General features: G+C 59.5%; 1 protein-coding gene across 1 annotated transcript in view; it reads right to left on the bottom strand.

The window, feature by feature from the left end:
• JPH3 (junctophilin 3) overlaps nucleotides 1–25,651 on the bottom strand; it is a 71,828-nt gene that overhangs the window by 24,380 nt on the left and 21,797 nt on the right. Inside the window, exon 2 of the mRNA XM_025860431.2 lies at nucleotides 15,568–16,345. Within this exon, the coding sequence (XP_025716216.1) occupies nucleotides 15,568–16,345 (778 nt within the window). The remainder of the gene's footprint in view (nucleotides 1–15,567; nucleotides 16,346–25,651) is intronic.

Here is a 25,651-nt window from a genome sequence, read left to right as displayed (position 1 = left end):
GTGAATGTCCACATGTCCGTGGATGTCCACAGATGTCCCACAGAAGTCCACGTCCATGGATATCCACAGATGTCCCATGGATGTCTGCGAATGTCCACATGTCCGCAGATGTCTCACGGATGTCCACATGTCCATGGATATCCACAGATGTCCCACAGATGTCCGAGAATGTCCACATGTCCACGGATGTCCACAGATGTCCCATGGATGTCCCATGGATGTCCTTGAATGTCCACATGTCCGTGGATGTCCACAGATGTTCCATGGATATCCACAGATGTCCCACGGATGTGAGGTCCGGCATCATCCATCCGTGAAGACAGAGCTGCTGGGGGGCAGTGGGGCCGGGGGAGGCGGGGGTCAGTTCTGCTGATGGTGGCAGGGACAGCCGCATGACCATATGAATATATGAAGCACTGCCAACCTGGTCACTTAAAAATGGTCAACGTGGTAAAACGTATGTTCTGTGATTTTCACTACGACACAGACTTTGGAAAAACCTGCCACAGGCACCAAGGGCCAGAGAGGGCAGCTCACTGGAGAGAGCTCCACCCGTGTCTGCTTCCCTGCAGTCTCCTGAGATGGCCGAGCGAGGACACATGCGCATCTCTTGGGGGCCCCAGTCCGTCAGGGCCCATCCACCGAGCCCCGGCCTGGCCTCCGAGGCCTTCAGGACCCAGAGCCCTCGGCAGCCACACCTGTCGGCGGCCAGCGGCCAGCGCCCACCCAGAATGTCTCCCGATGCAGAGCAGGCTGTGATGCCCCGCATCTCCACCGGTCTACTGGTGACCGTGGTCTCGGCAACGGGGCCCTACTAGGGACTGCTCCCCATCCAGCCGCTCCACGTCCTCTCCCACAAGCCAGGCAGCCAGCCTGCCTGCGGAGCAAGTAAGTGAGGGTGTGGGGAGCAGACGCGATGCTGCAGAGCCGCCCGCCGGCAGAGGTTCAGGCCCAGACCCCGAAGCAGGCGGTGAGAAGGACGAGGGTCAGCACGCTCCCCCACGGTGGCAGCACAACCCTGTCTTTCCCAGCCGGCCGGCTGGCCTCACACAGGAGGTGACCTGCAGCCCTCGGGCCTGTCAGAACCCATGGGTGGAGACAGACAGAATCCCTGTCCGAACGCTCCTGGGCTCTTCCCAGAAGGCAGAGAATGCCGAACTCTCCATGCAGAAGCACTGCACGTGGTTTCAAATCCTGGCCGGCGCTCAGGGGCTCTGCGACCTCAGGAAGTCAGTCTCACTGTCCGGCTCTTGCTCACCCATGTGGTATTTGCTGAGCACATGCCCAGTGCCGGGGTCACGCCAGGCCCCGAGACACAACCTCACGCGCAGGCAGCGCCTCGGCACCCGGAAAAGGAGCAACGTCAGGCAGGTGGGACAGACAATGCCAGCCATATGGCCTTGTGGAGACGGGGACGAAATACAGCCCCCACGTGCTCGGGGCAGGCTGTACAGGGCGGGGACACTGAGGTCCTCAGGACTGACCACACCGTGGCCAGTAGGCACCCACCCCTCAGCGGGGCGCACGACCTCCCACAATGGGGACTGTGTGTCCCAGCCTCCCCTGCAGCCGAGTGGCCGTGTCACTGAGTTCTGGCCAATGGGGTGTGTGCACGGGGCCCGTTCATCCTCTGGGCGTTACCCGTGGGTAACAAGCATCTGTCTTGTTCAGGCCACCATGAGCTTTCTCATCGCGGTTTATGTTCTATGCGCCACCAAATTCGCCAGGTCAACCCGCTATGTGCACAGGTCAGCAGCACTATCACGTCCACGCTGTTGTGCACCCGTGAGCCCCCTCACCGCCCCACCACAAGCCCCGTCCCCACTAACAAGGAGCCCCCGGTCTGCAATAGCTCACGGCAGCCTGAGCCGGACAGCACAGCGGGCCAAGAGGGAAGAGACGCGCCAGGACCACAAGAGGCTCAGTAGGAGCGTGGCTCCACCTCCTCAGCTGTGACACGGGCCTAACAGGTCCCACGTGGCCCCCGAGGAGGGACAGAGACCCTGGGGCGCCTGGCTCGCAGGGACCAGCTAGAGGACGGAGGTTCACGGTCACAGCACCCTGGCTAGTTCACCTTGAGGGGCCCCCCGAGACCCACCATTGAGGCCCCACTGGGGGGGGGCGGTGACCTCAGCACAATTTTGCAGAAGCTGCCGGGTGGGTGGGAAGGGTTGCTGGTTGGGCTGCGAGGGCAGCGGAGGGGCACCGTGATCCCCCAGCGTGTCCCTGGTGGTAGGTTCCTGTCCCGCAGACTTCGTCTGGAGCCGCCACGGAGGCGAGCACAGCAGAGTGTGGACCTGGGATGGCCACACGGGTCTCCTCTGCGGAGCCGGGATGCCAGCCGGTGCTACGCTGGGGGGGGGGGGGGGGTAAAATACATCCCCCCAGGAAGTTATAGAATCCAAAGAACAGCAAATGAAGATTAAAATGGAAGGGAGGGAGGCAGGGAGTTGGAGGCCCAGCGGTGAAGTGCCTCTGCCCAGAGGCCCGCACGGGAGCCAGGTCTGCTGGCCTCCACGTGACCAGACAGCTGCCGACCGAGGTCCCCACCCCGTGTGGAGCAACAGGATCTTCAGGGACAAGGCAGAGCAGGGCCGCCACGAGTGCCCAAGAGCGCCACGCCTCCGGCCCCCGAGGCTCATGGCTGGCAGCAGCCATGGCCAAGGGGAACAACAGCGACCCGCCAGGCACACCCTTCAGGAGCTTGCAACAAAGAGCAGCTTGTCCACGGGGACACCATTCTCCAGGCTCGGTGGGGATTTGCTGCGAGTCTCTGCCAGGAGGTTGCCAGGTGAGCAGCGCACCTGCGTGGTGATCAGAACCCGAGGAAGCAGCATCTGGGTGTGGTGAGACAGGAGGCAGAGCCCGCTGCGGGGTCATTCCGTGAGCTGGCTATAGGTCCGCACCAGCCTGGAGGATCCCAGGCTGAAGGCTACTGCAATCCCGGAGGGCTTTCTGGTGGCAGGGAGGTACCGAGTGTTCCATGAACATCCTCCTGTTCCATTCTGCTGCCCTGGGAGTGGTGCCCGACGTACAGATCAGGAAACTGAGGCTCTGACCCTTCAGCCCATGACGTGGACTCCTCAGATACAGTCACCTGTGGCAGCAAGACTCCCCTCCCTCCCCTCTTCCTTCCTGTACCTGCTGCAGAGAAGCAAAGCCCTGACTTCAGGGAGCTCGTGGTCCCAACAAATTAAAAAATCCTGCACCTCAAGACAGATGCCAACACAGAGGGACCACAGAAAAGGAGCAGCCGACCCTCCTCCTCCGAGTCAGGGACGAGTTCAGAGAGGTGCATCCGAACTGGGTCTTGAGGGTTGTGTAGGAGCTCACTGGGCTGAAGGAAGGGCATTCCAAGCAGAGGGAACAGAAGGTGCAAAGGGGAAGCCTGCCCAGAGGGTGGGGGGGCACCTGTACAGGATGTTGGCCAGGGGGTGGGGGGACCCAAGGCCAGAATTCGAGGAGGACTGTCGTTGAGCAAGGGAGTCCGGACTGTATCCTGGAGACTCAGACGCGCCGGAACAGAGACCAGACTCCTCTTACAGCTGCTGATGTGCCAGTCTGTTGGCTGCAGAGATGACCAGGCAGGAGGCACTGAAGACATGCAGAGGTGGGCTCTCCCAGAGGAGGGTCCTCTGTCCCCCAAAATTCTCTCATTCCCAGTGCCAGCAGCAGGTGCTCAGCTCCTTCGAGAAGAGCAGGCCCCACAGACCTTGCCTCAAAGCCTGTTTGGGGACTGGCCTCACAGTCTCCAGCTCAGCCAATCCCTGGGGTCTAGGAAGAGGACGGGGTACCCACTCCAGGGGGCTCGTGAGTGCGGTTCCAGGCCCTCCATGAGCTGAGGCCTCCCGGGCCCCGCCTGTGCCATGGGGAGGGCAGAGGGGAGCAGGGCACGTGGTCCCCGCGGCAGGGACCCCTCCCGAGGCCCCGCCCTGCTTACCACACTCAGAGCGGACAGCACCACCCCGGTCATGGGGAAGGCATGGGTGAAGTTGGGGCGCTTGGGAAAGTGACAGGGACTCAGCCACAAAGCCAAAACTCGAGCATCTGAATGTTCATCAACACATACATCTGTTTTCCTTTGCAAAGACAGGATCCCACTGCACATGGGGTGCTGAGTTTTAACTGTAGCCTCACATCAGAAGCCCTGGGCGTGGGGTCTCACACACCAGTATGGCCCCCTGCTCTGCCTGCTGGGGTCACGGCAAGCGGGCTCTGCGGCCACGTCTGCCGGGATGTGAACCAGCACACAGAGGGGCCTCCTCCCTCAGTGTCCTGGGGGACTGACCAGCAGCCTCGAGAGTGTCCAGCAGCCTCCCCGAGGGCTGGGCTGGCTGCGCCAGGATAGATTTCAGCTGCAGTGACCTGTGCATCCGTCAGACTGGGCCAACTGTGTAACAAACAGGCCCAGGGGGACGATGGCTCGAACAGGACAGACGCAGATTTCTTGTTCACGCCAAGTCAAAACCAGGTGTTCCCGAAACAACGGACCAGGCAGTGGCCACGGCCAACCACTGACCGCACCAAGAGGGACGTGTCCTTGCGGGAACAAGCCAAGAGAATCAGACTCTGATAAGGCCTCCTGGTCTAACTACCAGTTTCAGGGAATCCACGGGACCGAGCAGCAGGTTAAGACCACCCTGGATGCACTCAGCCAATCCCAGACTGTGGAAAATTGTACAGAACAGTTTGATTTGCTCAGCAAACACACCTGCCAGGGGAGGAGGCTGGGGGGCGGGGAGAGGCAAGTGCAGCTTTAACAAGACTCAAGAGACCCATGAGCCAACGACAGCAGAAGGAGGGCTCGGCTGGATTCTTAATAGTATTAGGTGTTGGTGCTATTTTTTCAGGTGGGAAGATGTGGAAGATATGTTTTTAATTGTTTTTATCTTTAGAGAGGAGATGGCAGGATGCCCAGAATTGGCTCCAAAAGCGACCCTGGGGTGCAGGCTGGGTCAGGGGTCAGGTGAACAAGAGGAGTGATGGGCTCCGAAGGGCTCAAGTCAGATGAGTGGCCCACGGTGTCAGAGACGGTTCTCTCCACTTTTGTATTGGAAATTTTCCCCAATACCAAGGAAAAATAAAAGGACACGCCCATGTTCACAGCAGCCAAAAGGCGGGAGCAACCTGCGCGGCCACTGCTGGGTGCACAGAGCGGGGTCTACGCAGACAACGGGAAGGCTATGGTGACACCCGCCACAGCACGGACAGACCTGGCGAGCACCACACCCAGCGAGGTCAGCCCGTCACGACAGGACAAACGCAGCAGGATTCCGCTCATACGAGGTCCCCCGCCCCGCCCCGGAGGAGTCAGAGCCACAGAGACAGGGAGTAGATGCGGGTGGGGGCTGGGGGTTGCTGTTTCCCTCGGGCAGCAGCTCCACTCTGGGAAGACAAGAAAGTTCTGCAGATGGAGGGTGTGGTTGCCCAACTATGAATGTACTTAATGCCGCTGAACGTCCACTTAAAAACGGTTCTGATGGTAAAGTTCATGTTATACGCGTTTCACCACGATTACATTTTTTTTTTTTAAATAAATAGGTGTTCCTAATGGACCATGGCTCCCCTCCAGGTGGGGACGTGGGACCCCAGGGCCGGTGATCCTCAACACTGGCCCCCAAGGCTGCCATGTGTGTGAAGCCACGGGCCTGGAGGGGAGGGTCATTTCTCACCGGCTCCCACTCCACTGGCCTGTGGCCACCCAGCCGCAGGGTCTGCGGTGCGCCTGGGAGGAAGGGGGACAGGTTGGTGGGCCGCGAGCCAGCCCTGCACGGTCATGCCAGACCAAGTACCAGCAGAGCAGGGAGGGAAAGTGCCCCGTTTTAACTTTTCTCGTTGCCCCAGGAAAATTCCTGCTTGTGGCAGCTTTCAAAGCCTAGAGAGGAAGTGATGAATCTGCCCAAGCCAAGAAGGGCAGGGGCCAGGTGGCCGTGGGACCTGGGAGTGGGGCGTGACACCTCCCGCCACAGCAGAGACCAGGGCTGAGAGCACCAGCAGGGGGTAAAGGCGTCATGAACCCCAGCACCTGAGCCGCCCCTCTGAGGCTCTGGAGGGATGTGAATCTGGGGGCACCGTTCATCACACCGCCAGCCCCTGTGACAGACAGCGCCACAGTATGCACACACACAGCCTCTCGTCTGCCGCAAAGGGCAGGTGGTATCAACTGCCAAGGGAGGCCCGGGTGGCGGAGCTGGGACGCTTCTGTCTACACACCCCCCAGGGGCCCAGGGCTGGGGGCTCCCGGGGAGAGGCTGTGGTGAGATGGGACAGGGGCCGACGTCCTCCTGCCTCCCTGACATGCTTGTACCTGCCGGGTGCTTGGGGGGCAGCCGGGGGCAGAAAGGGGTCAGGGTGCCAAGCAGCTGTAGTCTCCGCCCTCAAGGGACCCACGCTGGGGACGCCCTGCAACGACATCTCTAGCAGATGAGCTCAGCAGGGCCTCGGGGCAGGAGGGACCGAGTCACCCTGGTGACAACTGCAGAGACTCAGATCTGTCCCCAGGCTGGCCCACAGCTCCCGGAGGACAGCACCGTGGGGTCGAGGGCTCAGAGCCACGTAGGTCAGCGTCACGTAGCTTCATGGTCGGCTCCAAAAGGGGTCCCTCCCTCAGTGCCTCCCCAAGGCCTGGCTCAGGTCCCCCCTCCGCCCCACTGGATGCCGAGAAACAGGGCAGCACGCAGTGCGCCCCCCCGCCCCGACCGCCACCGGGAGCTCGGCCTCACGCAGGAAGCTGGACTCCAACAAACAAGCGTAGCCGACGGGGCAGAGAACACAAATATTAAAAACCCAGATTGCAGCTCCCCCAAGAAGTGGCCAACAGGTGCATTCTTATCTCACCATTGTCAGCCATCAGGGAGATGCCCCCTCGTGCCCCCGGGGGCTGTGAGAAGCCGACCAACAGTGACGAGAGCCAACGGGGACAGGAAGAAACCAGAATCCACCCGCGCTGCCGGCGGAAACCTAACACAAGGCGGCCACGGCTGCAAACAGCACGGCAGGTCCCCCAAGAGTTAAACCTAGGATCGCTGTGCAGCCCAGCAACTCTGCTCCTAGGTGGACACACCCGAAAGAACTGAAAACACGTCCGCGCAAGATTCCATATGTGAATGTGCACGGCAGCAGAATTCGTCACGAAAGTGCGAACAACCCAAATGCCCACCCACGGGGGAGAGGGTACACGGATGCAGCGCATCCGTGCGCGGGACTACTACTCGGCCACAGAAAGGAACGACGCTCTGATACCTGCTACAACGTGGATGAACCTGAGGACGTCAGGAGAACACATCTCGGTAGGAGGAGATGGGCTGTGGCTCACCCATGTCCATCACCCACACGAGGATGTGAATCTCTGCCCTGCTCCCTACTGAAGCCGGGGCAGGGTTCGTGTGCCCGGACTGTCCCTCCCCCACTCCACGTCCACGGGGCGGCAGTCAGGGCATCGGTCCTCCACCCCCTGCCTCACGCTGGAGGTACACACGTGACCCAGTCTGGCCGCTCAGAGCCTTTCTGGATCGTTCTGATGTGCGTGCTGGTCAGAAGGCTCTCTTCTTCCCTCTGGATTGAGAACTACACAAGGATTATGTGAGCACAGACCTGCTGGTCTTTCCTGCCCCATGCAGGGAACCTGCTGGAAAACGACGTGAACACACAGAGGGAAGCAGAGCCAAGAGGGAGAAAGCTCTGACATCATCTGAACCCCTGGACCCAGCTGTGCCTGATGGCAGCCCACAGAACAAGAGCCAACCCAGCCCCTCTCGTCTTGAACTGATTTGAGTTGTGACTCCGTTGCTTGCGATGGAGTCCTGATTACCACGGCCAAGTCCCACTTTACACAGACCTAGGTTGGGAGAAAACCACAAGTGGTCCAACTGCTCTTCAAAATCCCCTGAAGCCTACGTTTAGGAGCTGCCATGCCAACTATAAGGATCCTTCCAGAGCGGAGACTCAGCTTAGCGGTGTGCTCCTGCGGGGACGGGTCCCCACCCCCCAGCCCGTTCCTTTCATCCCTGTCCACTCCTCCCTCTGGCCTCGAGGGTGGCGGCCTGGAAGCCATGACTCTCACGCTCAAGGGTGGCCCTTCCCTGGGTGCTAGCTGGGCTGGGCGGCTCACCGGCTGGCAGAGCCCGTTGGTTGGACTTGGGAGAGGCAGGGGGACGCCCAGGTCACAGTCTGGGGGCGGCAGTGGATGGGTGGGAGGCCTGAAGCTCAAGTCGGAGGAGTGGCTGGGGTGTTTTGAGAGCCGTGGCAGGTTCCGTCAGTGACGGGATAACCCCCCTACCATCGCGCCATCGGGGAGGTCCACCCACCGCATGCCTTGGGTGGATGGTGCTTCATGGAAAACTCCAGGAAAGCTGAGGCAGGGCCGTGGGACCCCAAGACCTAAAGACACTTTGCAGGGAAGGGGGAGGGGGCCCTGAGTGAGTGTGTGGTGAGCTCCGATCCCAGCTCTCTGGAGAACAGGCTGACTCGCCAGACAGGAGCTGTGACCTGCAGGAGGTGAAGGAGCAGGTGCACCGGTGTTCATAAGCATGGAAAGAGCCTAGCTGTGGAGCAGCGTGCCATGGGTTGAATCAGGATGCACCTCTCCCTCCAGCCACCCCCGGATTCACATCCACCCAGAACTTCAGCGTGACCTTACTTGGGATAGGGTCTTTGCTGATCTAATTAAGAGGAGGTCAGATTGGGCTAGCGTGTTCCTCAATCCAAGGATGTGTCCTTGTAAGAAGAGGGGACAGAGACACCCGCACAGGGAGGGGGTAAGTGAGGACAGAGGCAGAGCCTCGGGGGACGTGGCCACCCGCCAAGAAATCCCCGGGACCCCAAAGCTGAGGAGGCAGGAAGGACCCTCCCTGGGAGCCTCCACAGGGAGTGCAGCCCCACCAACACCTTGTTTTCAGACGTCTGCTCCCAGAACTGGGAGAGATTAGCTTCCTGTTGTTTCAGGGCACCCCCCCGCCAAGGGCGGCACTTTGTCATGGCAGCCCCAGGACACTCACACGGGGAAGATCAGGAGTGTTCCCCCCAAAGGGTCAACAGTGCAGCATGGCTGGGGCACAGCAGAGACACTCCTTCCTTCCAGAACCACCCGTGGGATGGTGTGTATCAATCAGCTATACACCAGGTATCAATCCCCCATAAAGAAGGTGGCTTAAAGTAACCATTTATTTTTGCTGGTGCATCAGGGTCTTCCTGGGGTCTCCCATCCCCAGGTCATGCTGTCACGGTGCTGGCAGGAGCCCAAGAGGGGTGAGCTGGGGGCCGGCCACCACGCCCACCCCATGCCACTGACCAAAGCACGTGGCCGAGCCTCTAACAGGAGGGACCCCACAGTCACACGGCAAAGGGCATGGCTGGGGGTGGGGGTTGGAATCAGGAACAAACGTGAAGTTTGCTACAAGCACCCACCGGATTCCAGGCTGGACTGAAACGAGCTCCAATGAAACCACACTGTCCAGGTCTGACTGACGTGGATGTGGACGTGGCTGTCCCCGGCACCAAGGGCACAGTTCCCTCGGGGGGGGGGGCACGGTGGCTCAGTGACCACCAAGGGGTCAAGGGCAGGGGGTTCACTCTGCTCTTTGCACCTCTCCCTGCCTGCTCTCACGTGCCAGGAAGGACAACCCGGCATCCCCTGCCTGTCCTTGCGACCCTACCAGGTACCTGCTGTTTTCAACCCATTTTACAGAGTGGAAGACACAGCCCAGGGAGTTCACGAGCCTTGCCGGAGGCCGGAGAGCTACACACAGCAGGACCACGTACCACGTCTCTCCAAGAGGAGGAAACGGGCTCCCGCTGCAGCAGGAGTGCTGGGGGTCCCACTGAGGGGGAATACCCCATAGTCACTAAGTCTGGACACAGATCATGAAGACTGATTTGAAGTCCCTCCCTCCAGGGCCCTGTAAGAAGCACCGGCTTCTCTGGAGAGGCGACGCGCTCAGGGGAGGACGGGAGATACGGCCCCCAGCCCCGCTCTGGGCCCCGGGACCCCCGGTGCAGGGCTCTCCTGGATGTGGCCAGTGTGGGGCCGGCTTCCTGTCTCCCACGCCATCCAAGGTGCCTTGTCTGAGTGCCAGGTGGGAACGCTGCCTGGGGCTGAGTCACAGGCTCTGTGCCTTCTGTCTGATGAGTGGTACACAGTGGAGCAAAACAGGCCACGAGCCTAATCACATCCGACAGCCCGCATCCCCTGACCCCGCATGCGAGGGTGAGGCACCACGGGGCGCAGCGCGGCGGCAGTGTGGGCAGGAGCCAGCCCCCGCCAGGCACCAGAGGACACAGGACACAGGGCCACGCTCAGGAGCCCCTGGACTTCTGGGGCAGGACTGAAAGTTTGGGGGCGCACGCAGTCTGGGAAGCAGGAGCCTCTCGCCCCCAGGCAAGCCCTCGGCCAGCCCCGGTCCCTTCCCAGGATCTAGCACCCCACTCCCCAGCATCTCCTCCGGTTTTCATGTCGGGAGGCCAGAGCCAGAACAGATGGCTCTCGCCCACCACAAGGCCTGTCCTTAGCAGGTGGCCGGCCCTCCCCCGGAGGCAGGAAGCTCACGTACCCTGCACAGAGAGCCCAGCTCCGCAGGGCCTGGAAGAGCTGACTGCCTGGCGGCAGGGGAAGGGGACGGGCTTGCCCCTTCTAGAGAGGGGATGGGTGTGGGGGGGTGACGTCCCCGCCCCCGGCCAGCGCAGGGAGCGCAGGCCCTTCCCAAGAGGCTGCGGCAAATCACCGCACACACATTGGGCTTCAGCATGCACTGACCGGCTTGTCTCTGGAGGGCAGAAGCCAGCATCTCAGCGGCCCGAATCACAGGGCGGGTGGAGCTGGTTCCTTCTAGAGGCTGGGGTGGGGGGGGGCTCAGTTTCCTCCCTTCTTCAGGAGGCCGCATCACCCACCTCTGCCTCCAACGTCAGGCCTTCTGACTCTGAGCCTGTGCGCACCTCCTCTAGGACACTTATAATCACACTGCCCCCCAGTCCCGCATGATCCCCTTCTCTTAAAACCCTTCACGTCTGCAAAGTCCCTTCTGCCACAGAAGGTCACATACCCACAGGGTCCAGCGATCGGGAGGGCGACATCTCTGGGGCATTCGTCAGACTCCAACAGGGACAAACAATGACAGAGCAGTCCGTCGAGGCCACCCCACGTTGGGCTGCAGCCCTCCCTCCTCACCCCACCCCCGCCACGGTAAATCGGGCCACCTGGCAGCATCCACCAGACTTGAAACGCATGCATCCCTCAGCCAGCAAGGCCTGCTCCGGGAGGCTACGGGGCAGAACTCTGCAAGCCGGCAGCAAAGTGGGTCAGACAAACACAGCCTCTGCGGCCTCGTTCGTAAGACCGAGAGATTGGATGCATCCAAAACTCATTCACAGAGTCAGGGTCGGACCCATATGGTGCATCCATGTCATGGAATATCGTGCAACCAGCAGAGAAACACACAGGTCTGGATATCCCGACATAAGTGAGGAGAAAAGTGGGCCACAGACGGCATGGTCCCATCACTGCAACAGGAAACCATGAGGGTGCGAGACCCAGGTCTGCATAGACACAGAGAAAAGCCTGGCAAGAACGTACAGTCATCAGGGGCGCCTGGGCGGCTCCGTCAGTTACTTATCTGACTCTTGATCTCAGCTCAGGTCTTGATCTCAGGGTCATGAGTTCAAGCCCTGCGTTGGGCTCTGTGCCGGGGGTGCAGCCTACCTAAAAATTGCACAGTAGTCTCCCCTGGTCCGAGGTTTCCGCTGCCCACAGTCAGCCGAGGTCTGGAGGCAGGTGATCCTTCTGACGTGTGGTCAGAGGTGGCCTCATACTTTGTCCCACGCCCAAGTCATTCCACGCACTCCATCTCCGCACGGGGGCACGTCCCCACCCCGGCACCGAGAGGAGGGGGACAATGACCACATTCGCATAACTTCTATCACAGTATATTGTTGTCGGTGTTCCATTTTATTATTATCGTTAATCTCTTTCTGTGCCTAATCTATAAACTAAGCTTCCTCACAGGTACAATGTCTAGGAAAACACAGTGCAAGGGACTCAGTTCTGTCCACGGTTCAGATCCACGGGGATCTTGGAATGGATCCCCCGAGGATAAGGGGGAGTCACTGTAATTGCCTCTAAGGAGATGAACCAGTCTTGATGGGATTCAGTTACCATACACCAATCTGTTTTATTACTTTACTATTTTTGCACGGATTTATCATTTTAATAAGAAATAAAATGTTTTTAAAAAGCAAGCCACACATGCACACACGTTTCAGGTCCTGAAAGGTTTTGTTTCCTTTAAGGAGGAGGGGTGCCACAGGTAATCCCTGCAGGTGATCTGGCCGACTGCTTGGACGTGGCACCCCCAGCCCACGACTGCACTGAGAACAGGGCAGACGGCGACCTCACAGCAGCCCAAAGCCACCGGGCACAGCTGGAGTAAAACCGCAGGACCCCCGAGGCCCCACTGCCGAGGCACCAGCTCGGCCTGGGCATACAGCAGGTGCTTGAGATGCGGCTGGGGGGGGGGGGGGTTGGTGATCGACTAGTCATGTCTGCCACGGGCCCCAGGAGGCGTGATGGAGAGGCAGCAAGCACGGAAGGGACACCTCTGACATCCCATTAAGGATGCTTCACGGAAGGGCTGGAGCGAGTGACAAGCGGGGGCAACTACACCGAGGTCCATCAGAATACACGCTGCTCGGAGCAGGCTCCTCGAGGGTGCCCGGCGTGTCCCCCCATCGGTGACAGGGCAGGGGGCGGCCATCAGTCACAACGGGGGAAGAGAATGCTACAGAAAGTCACAGGGAAGGACAGCAGTGCCCTCTGCTCTGATTGCGCCCCTCCCCCACTGACCCACCAGGCGCGCCCTCCCCCGCCCGTTTCCCATCTCCTGCAGGGCCTCTGCCCTGGGGGCGCACTGGTGGTTCTAGCATGCCAGGGGCTCCTGAGGAATGCAGGACCTAAGGCTGTACCCAGACCCGCCGAACCAACAGCTCTGGGGTGGGGCCCTGGGATGGCATGTTACTACCCCCGGTGTTGGTGACACCGGACGATGCCTGGAAAGCCGTAAGGAGCTCTGAGCCCAGGCGGCACCCCAGACAAGGAACCTAGCATCTCTGGGGGGGGGGGGGGGCTGGGCTCCGTGTGCCTTAGAGCCCCAGCGATTCCTGTGCACAGACTGGGGACTGGGAACCGGGAACCGGGCTGTGGGCACACCACCAACCCCACCACCCCTTCAGCTGTGGGCCCACGTACAGGACCCCCACTCCGAACTCAAGCTGTGCGTGCCCCCCCACCCATGTTTTGCAGAAAAGCCCGTGTCCCCATCTGCTGGGCAGCTGTCCCCACAGAGCTGCCCCCCAGGGGAGGAAATGCCACATGGTCTCTCGTGGACTTGCCTCGGTAGCCTGTGCCCAGCCGGGACCCAAGGAGGGAGTGGGGGCCCCTCTCTGCTACTGCCTGCATGGCCTGGGCGTCTCGCGGCCGTGACCATGACCAGGGGCCAGCTGGGGTAGTCACCGGCAGCCGCCGAGGCCACTTTCACGCTCCAGTGGGCGGGGAGCCTCAGGGCGTCTGGGACACGGACCCAGCTCTCATGTGTGAGCTTTGCTGTCGAAGGCAGAGGCCCGTGGCCTCTTTCCCCCCAGCATGGCCCCCTCCCACGGCCTGGAAGGGAGGCTCATCCTTGTCCCTATTTGCAGGGACAGAGGACGCTGTCACCCCTGCCCCCGATGGGTGATCCTGGGCAGCAGAGGCCCACGCGGCTCAGAGTCTCACTGCAGGCACATCCACTCCCCCAAAGGCCTCAGGGTGAGAGGGGGTGGGAGGGCTGGGAGGGTGACAGGGGCCTGCGCCGGGCCCCACACCGGTGGAGGGCACCGTGCGGTGCTCCCTCCTGTCGTTCCACAGGGAACCCAGCCCAGAGAGTTCACCTTCCCCAGACTGCCCAGCAGCAATAGGCCTGAGCAGGACCAGGGTCGGCAGCCCCCCTGAGCCGGCCCCAATACTCGGCGCGGTCGTCACCGGAGTCCTTGGACCTTCGCTGCGGGCCGGGGCCATCACTCCTGGTTCACAGACTGAAACCTGCCCTAAGTGGAGCTTGTCCGGTGCGTGGACTCTGAGCTCTGCCCACGACATGACTTCGAGCCCCCGTTTCCATGGGATTTGTCAGAAAACTGCCCTGTGTCCCACACCTTCAGTCCCAAGGACGTTCTCCTGGTCGCTGGACTTTAAGGTCACTTCTGCGGGAGACCCGGAGGCCAAGAACGGACCGGCCACCCGTCGGGAGCTGCCGCGAGGGCCCCGGATCCTCGGCCCACGCAGTCCTCCAGCCCTGGAACGGCCTCCCGTCCACGGAGGTCAACAAACCACACCACACACAATGGGACAGCGGGAAATGCACCCAAATGCCAGGCCGTCGGACGCTGTACACAACCAGAGCCAACGACACCGTCGTACTCCTACGTTCTGTGTTCTATACAAGCAAGTGTCACATTTAGGATGCAAAAAATCACTATTACACCTAATTTCATCTTAAACCCCCAGGGGAGTCGTCAAAAATGCTGGTCCTGTTTGTTTCCATGCCTGGACACGTCTGGGTGAGGACAGGGGCACGCAATGTGGGATCTCGGTGCTCAGGGAGCGGCTGCATCTTTCTCTCGGCTTCTCAGAATGGATTTCCTCTCCCTCTAAAACCTCAGACATTGGGAGCCGCGGATATTGTGCCAATAAACCCCAGCTATGGTTTCCGTTCTGCTGTGGATCAAAGGTCACGGAAAACCAGAGCCAGACGAATTAAAACTTAGTGACAAGGCTGGGCAGCCTGAGCCTTAACGGAGCCAGGAGCTTTCCTGACCCTGGCTGGGAACACAGAATCATCCAGAAAGACGCCGGGGCTGTCCTCCCAGACGCCTCCAGCCTGGGTAAGTGTGGCTTCTAAAGCTGTCCCCAGGACGCCCACCTACCTACCCCTGCAGCTCCGGGAAGCCGGGCCCTGAGCCCCTTCTTCCAGCTCTGAGCCTGCACCCTGCACCAACACCAAAGTCCCCTTGAAAGCCAACATGGTACCCACCAACAGCCAACTCGGGTTGCTCAGTGCCCGGCAGCCCCATGAACCCCAATTCAGGAAGGGCTGCATCTCACACCAGCTGTTGGCCCACGGCACCAAGTGTCCTGTGGGCCCCTTGCCGGGCCCCTGCCAGTCCCCGCACTTGGGGCTGTCTCCTGGGGCCCATGGACAACCAGGGCAGCTTCCTCCCTCCCCCACATGCCCGTGGCACTGGGAGCGCAGCCGTGGCGACATCACACCTTTGTGTCGCCGGCAGAACGGTGCACCCTCTTTACCCACAGCTACGCCACATGAAACACCTGCACACGGAACAAAGGGCACTCTGCTCTGTTGGAGGAACGGCTGCCAGGCCCAGAACCCTGTCAGACCAACTGCTGCCCGGCCCCCACGCCCCAAGAACCTCCGAGGAGCCCCTGGGTTCCACAGGGCACAGTTTGAGAAACACCCGTGCCTCATCCTGAGGACAGCGCAGCAGAACAGACCGGCCCCGCCATCCAGACCCGCCCGCCGCGCCTCCTACCTGGAGGCCGCGATCTCCGCCTTCTGCTTGGCAATGGTGGCGGCCCGCTCGGCAGCCTCCACCGCGCGGTCCACCTTCTCGCGGATCTTGCTGGCGCGCAGCGGGATGAGGTTCTTGCGCTTGCCGCTGACGAGAACGTTCTGCTTGTACTTGCCCTCCTCCTTGGTGCCGTCAGGGAAGGTCATGCAGCCGTAGCCATGCCGCCGGTTGCCAGCCCACTCGCCCTCGTACTTGAGCCCGTCCGAGCGCTGGCTGACACCGAAGCCCGAGCGCTTGTCACTCTTCCACTCGCCCACGTAGGTCTCGGTGGTGGTGGCGTCGATGTCGTCCTCGATGACTGCCAGCTCAGCCTCGCCCTCGCCCAGGCTGATGGTGGAGTGGATGTCGCTGGCCGTGGAGCTGACCGTGCTCATGCCGGCCTCGCTGCGGAACGAGCTCTGTTTGCTGCGTTGGCTGGCCAGGCTGCTCTTGGACTCGGACTTGCGCAGCTTCAGCCCGCTCAGCAGCGAGCGCCGGAACAGCCCCTTCTTCTTGCTCTTGAGGATGTCAGAGTCGCTGTGGGCCACGAGCACAAAGCCCCCGCGGGACACGGCCGGGCTGCCGGCCACTGCCGGGGAGGCGTCGGGGTGCAGCGCGGCGCCGTTGGTGTGCTCGCTGCGCAGAGAGTTGATGGAGGTCCTCAGGGGCGAGCGGATGACTGCCGCCATGCCGTAGGGGACGCTCTGCCGCACACCGTAGCCTTGGCGCATGCCGCCGACCCACTGGCCCTGGTAGGTCCCTGCGGAGACAAAAGGAGAGAGGGGTGAGCGTGGCGGGCGGCCGGACCCAGTGGACCCAGCCTCCGTGGTTCTGTCTTCGGACAACGTGGTGTTTTCATGATTATATCCCCTATGGTCTTTGGTGACGACACTTCCACCCTGCTGCCCACGGTTGCCTCTTTCTCTTAGAGGCTGGGGAGGGGAAAGGGAGGTGTCAGAGTCTGACGCAGAGTCAGGAGTGAACTGGAGAGCTCCCCCTGCACGTGGAGGGGGAGGAGGCACATGCTGCTGGGGGGCCCGGGAGTCCAGCCATGGGGACACAGACCCGGGCTACAAACTGAGTGTGAGGAGGCTGCCCCGGGAGTAAGTTCCCAGCTGCTGGAGGCATCCAAGAAGGGTTTGGAAGAGCAGTAAGTGGGGACATCTTAAGCACTTGGGGACATGAAGGCATTGCAACCAGCAGACCTGACATCCCCAAAAGAATGAAAAGCAGAAACTCAAAGAGATATTTGCACATGTTCCCAGCAGCATCATTCAGAACAGCCAACAGGTGGAAACAACCCAGGTGTCCGTCAATGGACAAATGCATAAACAAAATGGGGACCATTCATACAATGGACTATTACTCAGTCATAAAACTGACACCCACGACGTGGATGCGCCTGGGGGACTGGGTGAAAAAAGCCAGTCTCAGGAGGATGGACACCATGTGAGAACCCCCGACATGAGGCCCCTCCAACAGTCAAGTTCAAAGACAGGAGAAGGGCAGGTGCCAGGGGCTGGGGGAGGGGGGAATGGGGAGTTGTTCTCTAATGGGGTCAGTTTATTTGGGGTGACAGAGAAGTTGTGAAGGTAGATAGAGGTAATGGTTGCACAACACCATGAATATAATAATGTCAGTGAACCACGTAAAGAGTGGTTAAAATGGCAAATTCTACGATATATAGAATATCTTCCCATAACAGAATAAAAAGGAAAAATAAATCAAAAAAACCAGGCTCATATCCTTGCTCTACTTACTGGTTGAGTGATGAGAACCCTCTGACCCTCAGTCTCTTCGTCTGTAGGAGTCTGAGAGCCCTCATTCCCTAACTCACTGGGAGAAGAAAACGGCCCTCGGCGTGGAGTCCATCCTGTGTTCCTAGACTTACTGCCAGGCCTCAGCTGGACTCCACTGAGGGGCTCCCCGCCCTGGAAGGGCTTTTCAGGGAAAATGGGGTGAATCTGTCCCACCACTCTCCCAACTCACCACCACAGGGGCTGTAAACCAGAAACTCACCAATATACAGGTTTTATTTGTCCGTGTTTTTATAAAAAATGAATTGCCAGCATTTCAAAATCAAGATGTTTCACATAAAAGTTCAGCTCTTCTTTCTCCTAAACAATTACAGGATCTGGCAACCCTAGATCTTTGTGTTCAGATGGCAAAATGGAGTGGAGTGCAGCAGCAGGCTCCTTGAGATGGGGTGCCCCTCCAGTTTGCCCCACTCCCCACTACGCCCTATTGTCTCCCACCCAGGCCCTCTCCTTCACGCGCCCGCCCCACACCAGAGGTAAGACGCAAAGCAAGTGTGGAATCCAAAGCCTTGCAGGGTGGCCCCCAAGGACTTCAGTCTGGGATGTGTCACCTACAACCCCAAGTCAAAACAAGTCCTGACCTCTCACTGGCTTGCCTAAGACGTGTCCACACAGCCTGCCCTTACTCAATCCCCACCCCTGCCATTCAAATCCCACCCAATCCAACCCAGCTGGTGCCCCCTCCTCAGTAACACCTCGGGGTACCCCGGCCCATGGTGCTGACTGTGCACCCACCCAGGACCCGTGGCATCCTGGTCAACACCCAGCATTCCTCAGCAGACTCCGGGGGATGCCCGGCTTTGCAGGACGTGTCTCTCTGCTCAACCAGGTTGCAAGCTCCCCAGAGGGGGAGGGCCTTGTGTCCTGACACCTTATTCTCCTCATGACTGGCGCCTGGCCTCAGTGGGGAGAGATGTGGCTGGGGCGAGGCCCCAGGCCAAAGGACCTGGGAACCCTATGTTCCAGCAGAGAGCAGCCTATCCATTGAAAGTGACCCATAGGCAGGTACTTTCTAGAAGCAGAGCCTGAGACCAGTGTCCTCCTGAAGGTGTCGTTGAGGGAGGGCGGGGCAGAGCCAAGCCAGTGGTGGTCTCAGCTGCATGCACCCCTCAGTGTCACCCCATAGGATTCACCCCACCCCGAGGTGAAGGCTTCTGTACCCCCACACAGTGCTCGGTCATTTGGAAACCCCAAAGCTGGGTGGGGGTACGCCCTGCCGGGGGAGGCAGTCCTGAGCCCACTGCCCCAAGTGGAAGGGCAAACGTGGAGCAGCAGGGGTGCTCCCCACCCTCTCCCCTCCCCTCCCACCCCTGCCCGACCACATGCTCTTCCTACCTTGGGCTGCCTGCGCCAGGCAGTGAGCACCTTCCCCCTGGGGGGGGGGGCACCCACCTGCCCCACGGCATCCACTGCACCCCTTCTCAGAGTCAACCTGGCTATAAGCAAGGGATAGTCATGGGGGCGGGACAAAGGTTGTGGGTGATTCTGTGCCAAACTGCATGCCCACCCTGAGACAGGGACCCTGTGCCTGGCACCAACCGGGGTTGTGAGTGGGAACCCGGGACCAGGTGCAGTGGGAGTGGGCAGGCCTGGGGGTAGCAGGCCCATTCAGGCAGGCAGACCTGCTGCCCACACAACGGCCCTCCTGTCCCAGTTGAGGCTGCGAACGGACTGCCATCGCAGGGACTCTCTCCCGGAAACCCAGGGTGCCCCTTTTACTTGTGGCGTAGGGACAGGGCTATCAGATACGGCACAGGATGCTGAGTTAAAGCTGAGTCTCACAGGAACAATGAGTAATTTGGGGGAATGAAATGCCTGGGACATACTCATACAAGAAGTACTCTCAGTGATGATCTGAAATTTGAGTTTAGCTGGGTCTCCCATAGGTTTATTTGCGGAATCTGGCCAGTTGGCTGCGACCTTCCATGATGACACCCCGGGTTTTGCGATGGAGGGCCCCCCAAAGCGCAGGACTTCCCATGAGGGAAGGGAGGCTCAGCCCCTGCCCCTGCACCCCTCCTTCCCCTTAGAGGAGGCCGAGGTGTCACTGATATGCAAGATGGGGTCCATGCACGCAGTAGAGTACCACTCAGCCTTAAAAATCAGGACCTTCTCACACCTGCTACAGCACGGATGGGCCTGGAGAACATGACGCTCCGTGAAATCAGCCCGTCCCAGTAGCACAAACACTGAACGGTTCCACTCACACGAGGGCCCTGGAGGAGCCAGAGCCACGGAGACGGGAAGCAGATGGGGGGGGGGCGCAGGGGGCCAAGGACAAGGCTGGGGAGCGGGTGTGCCATGGGGACGGAGCTCCACGTCGGGCAGAGGATGACAAAGCTCTGAAGGAGGATGGTGTGATGGTTGCACAACACGAACGCACTTACCGCCACTAAACTGTTCACTTCAAAATGGTCAAGATGGTAGATTTTACGTCTATTTTGCCAAAACTTAAAAAATGTAAACAGTGAAGGCACTCCCGGGAGCTTCACGTATAGCCTAGCGGAGGCTGTGACGGGCAGGGGCTCGGGGAGGCGTCAGGAGCGGGGCAGACCTGGGTTTGAGTCCCGGCCCCACACCTTCCGGATCTGTGACCTTGGGAAAGTCTGCTTTAACCTCAGCGTCCTTGTCTGTAAGATGGGGAAGGCGGCCGTGCAGCTATGGAGGTGGTGGTACAGAGCATGGAAAGGTCGTCAACACTCACCCTAACTCTTCCTCATCCAAACCTTAGGGAGCTGGTAACGCCTCCCTTTGCAGGTGAGGGAACGGAGGCCCTCCCACGGCAGGATGTGAACCCCGGGCTCACTACCCTTCCCTCTCTCCCTGAGCCCCGGAGCAGGTGCACCGCAGGTCAGGCAGCCCGAGTCCCCATCTGGCAGCCCGGGTGACAACCGTGCCCCCGCTAGGTCCGTAAGTAGCACGCATGCACATCAAGAGCTGGGAGGGGCCGGAGCCCGCAGTTTGGTTGTATGTGCATGTTTGCCCCCAGTGGGAACTCATCTCTGAGGCTGTGGCCGGCGTCGGTAAGAAACTGGATCCGACGTCGCGGGAACGGCAGACCAGCTCTGCTAGGACCCGCCTGGGAGCATCACAGGAATCAAGAAAATGGACCCCAGACAGGCCTCGGGGAGGCGGCTTCTCCCGGGGAGGCTCCCGACCTCTGCCCCCTGCCCTCCCTCCCAGCCTCCTCCCTGCGCCAGTCCTTTGCCTCTCTTTCCTTGCTGGGGCTGGTGGGGTGGGGGGACAAGGGTTCAATTCAAGCCCCCCGATTCCCAATGGTTGTTTGAATCCAACTGGTTATTCGCAGAACGTTAAATCCAGTGTTTTGTTGTTTCGTTTGACACCCCAAGCAGCCTGTGTGTGAAAAGGCAGAGGCCAGCACACCCAGTTCGAGGGGAAGGCCAAGCAGGCCCGACAGGTGCTGTCCCGCAGGAAGCTGGGAGGGCCCCCAGAGCAGAGTAGCTTCCCGGGTGCACTTTCACCCTGACCTCAGGCCACCCTCACACAAGACGCCCGGATGCAGATGGATCACTCGGGGCATCGCTGCTTCCCTCTGGATAAGCTCAGGAAGGCAGGTGACCCTCCCAGGGATTCTGCCACCCCCTCACCTGCCCATCACAACAAAGATAATGGACCAACCCCTCCATCCCATCACCTGGAACTTGGAATCAGATCTAAGGGGACCACAGGTGAGCAAGCCAACTTCCCTGAACCTCGCTCATGAAATGCCATCCAGAGCCAGCGAGACTCACACGCAGGGAAGAGCAAACCAGACAAGGCCAGTGAGGGGGGGCTCACACTTGAGCAGCATTGGCGTCCCCCACATGGGGCATGCCAAAACCCCCTGACCTTCTGACTCAGGTGGTGCAGCCTGAGCTGCATTCCTAACAAGCTCCCCAGGGAGACGGACACCACGCTTGGGACCCCATGGAGATTCAACATCTGGTGTGGCCCATGCGATTCAACGCCACAGCCCAGGCTGCGCTCTCCTCTCCGGAAGCCTCCCACACACCTGGACAGGCCCACCTCCTACAGGGCCATTCCCTCCTGGGGGCACCGGGGGCAGCCCTTCCCCTCCCGTCACAGGTGACTGGACCCCAGACTGTGGCCAACCACCTTCTCCCTCTGGGACATCGTCCAGGAAGTGAGGAAGCTTCCTGCCAGAGGAGGAAATGGAGAAGCAGCCTGGATCTTCTTCCTCAGAGCAAGACACGGAGGTGGGAGCTTCTCCAGTGCTGGCTCCCCAGACACCCCTCACTCCTTCTAGTGAACCCACGTGCGCCTTGGGCCCAAACACTCCCTAGGACACGCCAGAATCCCATCTGTCCTCCGGGTGTCTGTGTGCCCCAGGACATGTCAGACTGGCCGTGAGAGCCCCATGCTGAACTGGTGTCTCCCTGAGAGTAACAGCCGGTATTTACAAAGCTCCAGGCTTTGTCCTCAGACGGACAGAACACCCTGCATCCCAGCCTTCATGGTGGGGGGGACGCAGAGGCCCCCCATCCCTGCGCCCCCACCTTCATGACTGGGGGACATGCAGAGGCCCCTCCGTCCCTGCACCCCCACCTTCATGCCAGGGGGACGCACAGAGGCCCCTCCATCCCTGACCCCCCACATTCTACATCCCATGCCAGGGGGATGGGAATGCACAGAGACCCCCGCATCCCTGCACCCTGGCCAGGCCGGGCGGGCAGAGGGGCCATTGACCAGCAGGAGGACACACCCAGCAGTCAAGCTGCATCCGTGTTTACACACACAGGGCCAAGCCCAGAACCCCCAAGCCAGGCAGGACTCTAAAACAGGTGCTTCCCACATGCCCCATAACACGAAAGCCACCTGCTGTGATTTTTTTTTTTTTGAGAAAACCAGAGTTCCAGGCACGAACTCTGACCTATTGAATCAGCACAGTCAGAGCAGGTGGCGTGCACCTGCCACCACCCCCAGGTGATTCTTCTGGTCGGAGCATCCCTGGGGTGAGGGATGTGGCAGAGGGGGACCAGGAGGTGAAGAGCCTAGTCCAAGGACACCCAGCCCATGGGCCGCAGAGCCAGGGCGCCAGCATCACTGCACACGTGGGCGTACTAGGTTCTAGAACCTTCTTTCACAATGTACCCTGGACCTCTTTCCACTGCGTCTCCATCATTAGTGATGGTTGTGGCTAGCCCAACACACGAATGTTCTACAACACAGAAGCTACAAGCCCATCTTCTGTGCAACATCGAGGTCATTCCTCAGTTTTGGTAGCTTATCTTCGTACGCAGGTTATAGCCTCAGGATAAACTCCTGGAATGAATTTGCTCATTCAAAAGGAAGTTTTAAGGTTTTTGATACACTGCCCTTGGAAAAGACCCCAAAAGAGTGACCATCTTCCCCCTCATCACCAACACCAGGAAGTATCATTTTTAAAAATCTGTTTTAGCGGGGCTCTGAAGAGTTACGGCTGGTGGTGGGGGGGACAGAATTCAACCCCCATGTCGCAGTCCTGCCCCCCAGTACCTTAGAACTAACCGTATTTGGCGACACGGCCTTTGCAAACAGGATTGAGGTAAACTAACAAACGGGCACACGGGAAGATTCTCAGCTCGCCATCAGGGAAACCCACGTCAAACCCACAGTGAGACCCCACCTCACACCCACCAGGACGGCCACTGTCAAAAGCACGAGAAACGGTGTCAGTAAGAGCGTGGAGAAAACGGAACCCCCCTGCACTGTCGGTGGGCACGCGAAATGGTGCAGCTGTTGGGCGACAGCACACGGCTCCTCCAGAAAATAAACCCAGAACGACCGTAGGAGCCCGCGGGCCACTTCCATGCACCCCCCACCCAAAGAGGACACACAGCAGGGTCTCCGAGGCCTCCGAACACCACACTTGCAGCAGTCAGGCAGCGCAAGCAAGCCAAGGACCCAAGGACCGATACGCGGATAAAGAAAACGTGGTCTATGCACACAATGGAACGTTACTCAGCCTTAAAAGGAGGGAATCCAGACTCGTGCCAGGACACGGGTGAACGCTCGGAACGCTACACTGAGAGACACAGACAGACAATTATTGCACAATTCCACTTATAGGAGATACTTAAAGAAGTGAAAATCCAAGGCAGAGAGTAGGATGGGGGGTGCCAGGGCCTGGAGCAGAGTCGCCAACGGGAGCAGGGGATTTTACGGGAAAATGGTGAAGACGGTAAATTCTATGTGGTCTTTGACCACAATAAGAAATAGGAGGCTGTCGGTCTGGGCCCTAACCCTGTAAGAAGTGGGGGGTGAAAGCAGGGGTGTGTGCACAGGGGAACACCCGTATGAAGAGGCGGTGGGGGGGGGGGCCACCCAACCCGCCGGCACCTCGATCTGGGACCGCCAGCCTCCAGACTGGGACCCAGCACACGGCGATGGGTTGAGCCCCCCCCAGTCTGCGATATCCGGTTATGGCAGCCCTGGTAAACCAATATAAAAACCAGGGTGCTGAGAACACATACAGAGGACGCAGAAAGAAAAGCTCCCGGAGAAGCAGAACCAGGAGATCACACCTGGGGGACCCCCGGCAGAGAGGAGCCAGACCCTGACCTCTAGGAGGAAGTCCCTGTTCTGAACAGGGACCCTGCCCGCGTTCCCAGACAATCCAGGGCCGGGCAGCTGGAATCACCACGGCGGGCAGGAGGAGGGAGTTCCTCTGAAGGGGCTGAATCAGCCCAGTCAGCTGTTTGGTATCTTACTTTAATAAACCAACAGCCAAGGGGCACCTGCGTGGCTCCGTTGGCTAAGGGTCTGACTTTGGCTCAGGTCAGCATCTTGGGGTTGCGGGAGCCCCAGAGTCTGCTAGTCTCTCTCCCTCTGCCCCTCCCACTGCTTGTGCTCACGCTCAAATACAAAAAAACAAAAACAACAACAAAAAAAGCCAAGGGTCATCAGACATTTGGAGAAAGCCTCCAATAGGAAGAAAGACACAAACATACAAAAAGTGTAGGGGGGAGGGGAGGCACTGAAGAGAATCATGAAAAATGCAGAGTATGGAAGACATCAGGAGCCCAGAAATTAAATCCGTAGAGAGAAGATCCTGTGTCCACAAAGTGCAAATAAAATGCAACAACAAAAAAAGGGAAAAGTCAGAGACAAAGAATGAGCTCCTGGAAATTAAAAGCATGATGGCTCAAATATTAATTTTGGTAAGTGAGTTGGAAGATAAATTCAAGAAAATCAGAAACTGGAACAAAAAGAAGAGGTGGGCAAAGTAGTGAGAAACAGTGAGAAGAAAATCAGAGTCGAGCATGAGTCAGCCAGGGGCCCCAAGTCTGTACAGCAGGAGTTCCGGAAAATTACCAAAGGCGTACGTCAGGAAAGCATCCCAGGACCAAAGGGTCCGGGCCGGAGGGGCTCATGGACGCCAGCACAATGAAGGGGAAGGACTCCCACCAACACTTGGCATAGCGGCGTTTCAGAACCCCCCCCCCCCAAGAGCAAAGATCCCAAACACTTCGGGGGACCAGGGGCGACCGCACTTGAAGGACAGAGAATCAGAATGGTATGGGTGTCCTCTGCAGCAGTGAAGCTGAGCCATCAGGGGCAGCCGCCCCCCGCCCCCAGGTTCTGGACGATGTCAGCCTAGAACTCTGTACACGACCAATGTATCCAGCAAAGTCATCAAAACGACCTTCCAGGCACTCTTCCTTACAAAGCTACTGCAGGACGTATGCCAGCAAAGTGAGGGAGTAAACCATGAAAACACAAGAGGTGGGGAGATTCCACATCCAGGAGAGGAGCAGAGGAGGTCCAGGAAGCAGAGGGGGAGCAGGGGACAGACAGGGGACTCCCGGAGACAAGGGAGGGAAATCTAGAAAGTGTGTATTCCACAGAATGTGTGTGTACGTACGGATATACGGGTGGGGAATCCGGCGGGTGTGTTCCCGTGAAAAGCCGCACGGAGAGGTATCTCACGGAGCCTTGGGAGGGCGGGGAAAGCTCGAGGAATTTAAAAACCACCCAGTTGAAAAGAGGCGGCAATCAGGAGGTTCAGCTGTGCAGAGGACGCGGAGAGGGGCGCGGGGAATCGGCCGTGGCCGGGCGCCCCCAAACGCGTCCGCCTTGCAGTTACGACTGAAAATTCTTCACGGAGCACAGAAGCAAGTCCACACGTGCCGGCAAGAGCGTGAACAGTAAGTGCACAGGCGGGGCGGGCGGGGGCCTTGGGTGTTTGGGGCCCCAGTGGACACCTTCAACTCCGGGCGCATGTTATCTTGATGAAGGTGAAACGTTTT

This window comes from Callorhinus ursinus, unplaced genomic scaffold (genome assembly GCF_003265705.2).
Source record: "Callorhinus ursinus isolate GAN/ISIS: 27379988/994484 unplaced genomic scaffold, GSC_fseal_2.0 scaffold46, whole genome shotgun sequence".
Taxonomy (NCBI): Eukaryota; Metazoa; Chordata; class Mammalia; order Carnivora; family Otariidae; genus Callorhinus; species Callorhinus ursinus.
The sequence above is the reverse complement of the archived record's forward strand: the minus strand, read 5'-3'. Positions and strand labels throughout refer to the sequence as shown.